General features: G+C 42.5%; 1 protein-coding gene across 1 annotated transcript; it reads left to right on the forward strand.

The window, feature by feature from the left end:
• Positions 1-2,699: 2,699 nt before the first annotated feature.
• Positions 2,700-4,699, forward strand: aplnra (apelin receptor a). Its single transcript, XM_032579725.1, has one exon. It carries the CDS (start codon positions 2,856-2,858, stop codon positions 3,936-3,938), a length of 1,083 nt encoding a protein of 360 aa, XP_032435616.1. The 5' UTR covers positions 2,700-2,855; the 3' UTR covers positions 3,939-4,699.
• The last annotated feature ends 2,269 nt before the right edge of the window (positions 4,700-6,968 follow it).

Below are 6,968 nucleotides of genomic sequence, written 5' to 3' on the forward strand. Positions count from 1 at the left end.
ATCCTTCCTAAATGTGCTGTAAAGAATTCACAAATCTCCTCAAGCTTTCCTTTTTATTTTTTCTCTCCACAGAATAATTCCTCACAGCTGTTTGGGGATCTGATTACAGCTGTTTGGTGGTGGTGGTGGGGGGTGGAGGGCCTGGCAAAAGTATTCACTCCCTTCAACCTTTTTCTCGTTTTAGTATTTTATGTGGCAGATCAATACAAAATTATTGAATGGCAATGATATGGTTTTCAGATATTATTACAAATAAAAAAACTAAAAGTATTGTTATTTTTGTCATCAGTCATGTAATGCAGTTAAAACACTTTCATTTTCATCTTTTTTTCTCATACTATGCATTTTCCCCCCCACTTTCTTTCTCATTTATAATAAACCATATCAACAAAAACACACTATGTACCATAAATACTTAAAGGACAGCACTGGACTCCATTTGTGATACGTCTCAACAATTTGCTTTGCTTAACTTGATTTGTTTACACTACAATACAAAAATGAATGAATGAATGAATGAATGAATTAAAAATAAACAGAATCTGAAAAGTGTGGACTGGAAAGGTATTCAGTATAATTTGCTGTATAATAATATTTTCATTGGAGTCATAGCAAAAATATCTTTAAAATTTTCTGGACTTTAACTAAATTTTCCCTTTTTTAAGCATCTTTTAGTTTTTAAAATTACATAATTTGTACTTAAAATGCACCAAAAAAAATCAATTACAGACCTCTAGTCTGCTGCTATGACGCAATCAGTGGTGAAGGTGGGTGAGCATGTTGTGCCAGCAGATCCACTGTAAGGAAACGTAAAAACGAAAAAAGAAAAGTTGAAGGCGGTGTCAATGCGAAGTTTCCTTTTGTTTTTGTTGCAGACCCGTGTGTTTGCTTGTCCTTTTGTTCTGCAAATCTCTTCGCAGACTTGAGAAGTAGAGTCACAGCGCTCATTTTGCGCTGTCGCCGCTTATTTATTTATTTATTTTAATCCAATCTTCAAGGGGAGAAAAGGAAAAGCGCGACGCGATTGCGATCCCTCTCAGCCTTAACTCTGATTTCGTCGTTTTGCCTTTTTACGTATTAAGGGTCGAACACTCACAGATAAAAAGTGATAAGTGACAGCTGCAAAATGTGGCGCAACTTGCGGTTTTAACAGCCCTTTAGCGCCGGTGATTGTGATGGAAAACGAGGAGGTTAAGATGTCCAGACCTGTTCCAGGACCAGAGACGCCTTTCCTTTTCAAACGAAATCATGGAGCAAATTAAGCTGTAAAGAAACCTTTATATTGAATTAAGACAAGTTGATAAAATCTTGGAGAAGATGACAACTCCACATTTCCTAAAAAGGAAAGTCCCCTAATATACACCAAAGAGATTCTGTGGATCAGCTGACCTGTTGATATGTTGTTATTGTTGGGAAATATTTGCAGTTTTTACTTTAAACATTGATAGAAAGTTATTATTCTGTCATATCTGTTGATGTCATTTATATTTTTCTGATTTTTTCCCACAGGAACATATTGGTAAATTGCAGAAATTAGGGATAATAAAAAAATGGAATTCAGTTCATGATCTAAAGCAATCCATATTTTAAGATTTGAAGGACTACACTGTGTCTGTTTTGAGTTAACTTCTGCATGATAAACTGGTAGTGGAAAATTTTATTTATATTATCATAAAAGGTGGTAATATTGGCACTTTTGAATTAATTTTGAACATCAAATGACCTGCCTAATACAGCGTTTATTGGTGGAGCTTCATTTTGATGTGAATGGGTCTGATTTTCCACTGACATGGGGGATGTTTTGCCATGGCACCTGAAGTCAATCAAAAACTGCTGTTTTCATTTTTATTAAAGACCTAGACAGAAAAAAAATAGGAAGAGGGAGTTATTGTGTTCTCTCTCTTTTCTGTCAATTTTGATTGCTTTAGATATCTAGTTGACACTAAGACGGGAAAGCTAGGTCAGAAAGGGAAGTGGGAAAAAAAGTAAATTTAGTTCACAACCGTTCAAATGATCTCCTGACCTCAAGTACCTCATCACGACGGCCGTAGGACAAATATACAAAGCAGAGTCTTTCCTATCTGTGAATTTCTGGATGAGCATCTGACAAAAATGTGAAATTAAAAAAAACATCTGAATTTAAAAACTGAAGTCAGTTTTGAAGAGTTTTTGTGAACTCAGAGGTTTTGTGAACATAAAAAGAGTCTGATCCTGTTTTTTTTTTTGCCAGTGGTAGACAGAACTGGATGCATTCATACTGACTTTTTGTTTATGTTGACAGTACCCCTTGGTTCTGTTAAAAAGAAAAAACAACACAGCAGAACTTTTTGCAACTTTACAAAATACATTATAGACTAACCGCTGTCCCCATCTTATTATCTAGAAACTTATATTTAACTTAACTTCATTGACAACTTTTTTTTTGCCAAGTATTTCTTTCATTTCCTCTACAGCGCAGTGTTCGCTTTGCAGATGTAGAAATGCAGTCAGCGTCTGCAGGGGACTGCAGCAGGGCTCCTTGTCCTGCAGGCAGAGTGAAGGGCTGTGCCAGAAGAGGTGAGAGAGCGGGGCAGAGGGAGAGGGGGAGAGCTGATAGATGTTTTACTGTTGGGGGAAGTTAGGGAGGAGGGGTGGGGCTGGGGGTCGCTCTGGGAGGGAACCAGGGGTGTAGAGGGCCGAGTTTAAAAAGGCAGACAGCGCCAGCAGCCTCTCACTCTCAGTCGCCCTTTGCTCCTCCAGCAGAGCAGCAGACCTTTTTCTGTTGTTGCTGTTGTTGCTCAGATTCTCTCCACTGGGAACTGTACTGGACTTTTACCTCTGTTGAGGATTTTTTGGTTCGGTTTTGGCACTGCATCATGGAATCCACCACTGTGGAATATGCAGACACTTACGAATATTACGATGACAATGAAACTGCCTGTGATTTCTCGGAGTGGGAGCCCTCTTACTCCCTCATCCCCGTGCTCTACATGCTGATTTTCATCCTGGGCCTGTCGGGCAACGGTGTGGTCATCTTCACCGTGTGGAGATCCAAGTCCAAGCGCCGGGCTGCAGACGTCTACATCGGGAACCTGGCCCTCGCTGACCTCACTTTCGTCGTAACCCTGCCTCTCTGGGCTGTGTACACGGCTTTGGGCTACCACTGGCCATTTGGCGTGGCTCTGTGCAAGATAAGCAGCTATATTGTTCTGGTCAACATGTACGCCAGCGTCTTCTGCCTGACCTGCCTGAGTTTTGACCGCTACCTGGCCATCGTGCACTCCCTGTCCAGCAACAAGCTGCGCTCCAGGGGCACCATGCTGGCATCCCTCGGCGCCATTTGGTTGCTGTCCGGGATCCTGTCTCTGCCCACGCTGCTCTTCAGGACCACCATGCAAGACCTCAACAATCAGACCATATGCGCCATGGACTTCAGCCTGGTGACCATAAACCAAGGCCACGAGAACCTGTGGATCGCTGGACTCAGCCTCTCCTCATCTGCCTTGGGGTTTCTCCTGCCCTTTCTGGCTATGACCATCTTCTACTGCTTCATCGGCTGCACCGTCACACGCCACTTCAACAATCTGCGCAAGGAGGACCAGAAGAAGAAGCGCCTGCTCAAGATCATCACCACCCTGGTGGTGGTGTTTGCCATCTGCTGGATTCCGTTCCACGTGCTGAAGAGCCTGGACGCCCTCTCCTACCTGAACCTGGCCCCGAACTCCTGTGGCGTAGTGCGCTTCGTGCTGCTGGCTCACCCCTACGCCACCTGCCTGGCCTACGTCAACAGCTGCCTCAACCCGTTCCTGTATGCCTTCTTCGACCTGCGCTTCCGCTCCCAGTGCTTGTGCCTGCTCAACCTGAAGAAGGCCATGCACGGCCAGATGAGCTCCATGTCGTCCACTCTCAGTGCCCAGACTCAGAAATCGGAGATCCAGTCTCTGGCAACCAAGGTTTAGAGACCGAGGCACGGAAGCGTGGCTGCAGGACAGTCCCAGCTGGAACCACTGGAACACTTGTCAGAATGAAGACTGCATGTGCTGGTTGTTTAAAGCTGGTGAAGGAGGCATGGTGAACTTTGAACTTTTCACTGCCTTCAGTCATGAATTCCAATGTGTATCCCTCCTGTTCTGCAACGAGAATTTGATTCTGTGTGTGTCGTCCTGACTTATAAAGCCAGAGCCAGCTGGCTGAGCTCTTCGGCTGCTCTGGTCCTCAGATTCATATATAGAGAGAGAGGGAAAAAAAATAGAAAAGTATATTTTTTTGTTTTCTTGTCTCCACAAGAGGTATAATTTGTGAACTGAAACCTATATACACTGGATGAAACATATGGCCGTACAGTATTTTCATACCCTTCTGTCGTCCACATCTCTAGCCGTTGTGTTTTCTAAGCACTTGTCGGGATTTAGTGAGCTGGGAGATCAAACGGAAAGCCTGGTGGCAGAGGGAGGGAGGCGTAAGAGGAGAAAAGGTGTTGCAGCTTAATTATATAGTTTGCGAAGAAGAAAAAAAAAAACAAGGTGTGGGGTGGAAGGTGGGAGGGGGGCAGTAGAAAGGCAGATGGTGGTTGACAAATGTTGTGGAACAGGAGCGGGTGGAGTGGGGGTTTTTCTTGGTGTAGTCGCGGCACTAAAAGTGGGGAAATGCAAGCTGATGTATATGTTGTATTTTTTTGAACACTGTAACTAACTACTGCATTAAAGACATGTGCTCCAAAGCTGGACTCCTCTGACTCAATGAGTGTGTGTGTGTGCGCGAGTGTTTTATAAGTGTGTAATATTACAAAGAAGGGAACGTTCTGATAGCAAATGTGAATATTTAACCTGCAGTTTCATTACCCAGGCCTGTTATTTCAGTGTCAAGTATCCCCCCCCCCAAAGGATCAAAGCTTTGTTATGAATTAGCCTTGCGTTGGGTTTACACCTTCAGACTAATAGATCTCTAATCTCTATTGATTCACGGCCAGTATCCAGACTGTAACCGGATTATGCAAAGCAGGATCCATCCTGCGTTTGTGTATTCGATACTCAGTTGTGATTTCTACCTAACTATGGGGCTTTAACTGTTTGATGACACAGTCCTGTGGGTTTCCATTAAGGGCTTCTACAGGTCTAAAACCAGAAGGAGCGGCGGATTCATGTGTTCTCAATTATAGAGGCAACTGACAAATTAAAAGCTCCTCAAAGTGCTTAAAAGTTGTCCAAAACAGTTTTTTGTTTTTTTTTTGCAATCACTACAAATCTAAACATCAAGATTATCCAAAACCCAAATGTTCACAGCATAATAGATTAATTACCAGTGAGCAACTCCTCTTGGGTGTCCTTTGATTTGATAGCGATGAGTCCTGTTGGACATAATTACCATTTAAGACATGGCACAGGCAGGGGGGAAGCGGGACTCTGATCTTGGCAGAAGCTGGCCTGGAGAACAAGTCAATATTTGTCCCTGCTGACAGGGGATGGCAGTTAGAGCGAGAGAAAGAGAGGGCGGGGTGGGGGTACCGCAGATGCTGCAACGTGCAGAGTTTCAAAACAAAACAAACAAAAAAAAAACACAGACTGGGGCAGAGAGGTGAGAAAGCTGCGCAAGAAACACATTGTGCTCCACAACTCTAGAAGTCTCAGCATGTGCGAAGCAGAGAAAACGTGAAGCCTCAGGATTGATTGTGTCTCGGCGGTGGGTCAGATCGTGTGTTACTCCTACTCCGTTTTGGTATAGAGTGGAGCAGATTTGATCTCTAGGTAGACCACAGGAGGGTTACAGTGATGGATGCAGGAGCTGCAGCATATTTATCACGTGCATGTAAAGAATGCAGACCGCTCCGACACGCATTTCTTCTGAGTCCCATCAGACACCTCTTACTCCAACAAATGGAAGTTAGTAATAAGAATCCAGCTTGCATACTGAATATTCATACCACACAAGAAACAAAAGAAAAAACCCACAAATCATCTGATATCTGAATATAAATGTAGATGCAAGCAAAGCGAAATAGGGACGGGTTAGTCATGCATGTCGAACTGGTCAGACATGTTGAGATGACCCGGCCTGACAGCTTGTCTGATGCAGTTAGCAAACAAGTTCGCCTTGGGAAAATCCACTCAAAACGCCAGCTGACCAAAGCACCAGGGGTCCTTGGGGGACAACGGCGCCACAGAAACCACTATTGCGTTGGGTCGCAGAGTTCATCTAAATGTTGTCTGCGCCCGTTTGCGCCCCGGGGGTCTGTTCCTGTTATGTGTGCCGGGAGTTTGGATTGGTTCATGTTCATTTTCCTACAGAAATTCTGCCGGTCCATGGCTGTTATCACTATTTAATTTCTAAATTCAAGTTAAATAACAGTTTTAGCCTTTTGCATGCAATAAATAACACATGTCACATTTACTTTAGGCTACCTTGAGTCACACACATAAAGGGATATTCCAAAGGTTTTGAAGTGAGACTCTTTTTTTGTCTTTTTCGGTTTATTTTCAGAATAAAAATAAAGCAAAATACATGGCAGTATGACTCCAACTTTGCTAATTTTAGTGTAAACGCCCAAAACATTCTGTTGTAAGATTGTAAGAAGTTAATATCTCACTTTGGGTAGATAACTTGTTTTTGGTGTCTTCATTTAGTCTAACTCCATACTATTTGATCCTTTCCAAGACAACAACATTTTACTCTTGATAGGAAATAGAAGAGATATAAGAGAATCTCAACTTAAAAATCTTAGACTATCACTTTAATGGTTGCAAGACTAGAAGCAGAATGTCTTCTTTTTGAAACCTTTTCTAAACAAACTTCAATAATTTACCTAATTTATTATTCTGATGTCTTTTTCATTTAGTTCACTTGTTGCTATATAAATAAAACTTCTTCTTCTTTGTGAAATAGAATAAGACACTCTCGAGCTCAAGACAAGACACAACAAAACCCTTTAAATGTCGGGTTTCCAGTCACGCTGTCGACAAGTTAATAAATATAACCTGTCTGTTTTCCCTTAA

The sequence above is a fragment of the Xiphophorus hellerii genome, chromosome 12 (assembly GCF_003331165.1).
Source record: "Xiphophorus hellerii strain 12219 chromosome 12, Xiphophorus_hellerii-4.1, whole genome shotgun sequence".
In the NCBI taxonomy this organism is placed as follows: domain Eukaryota; kingdom Metazoa; phylum Chordata; class Actinopteri; order Cyprinodontiformes; family Poeciliidae; genus Xiphophorus; species Xiphophorus hellerii.

Coding starts and splice junctions, on each gene's coding strand:
- aplnra (XM_032579725.1), top strand. CDS start 2,856: ATGGAATCCACCACTGTGGAATATGCAGACACTTACGAATATTACGAT.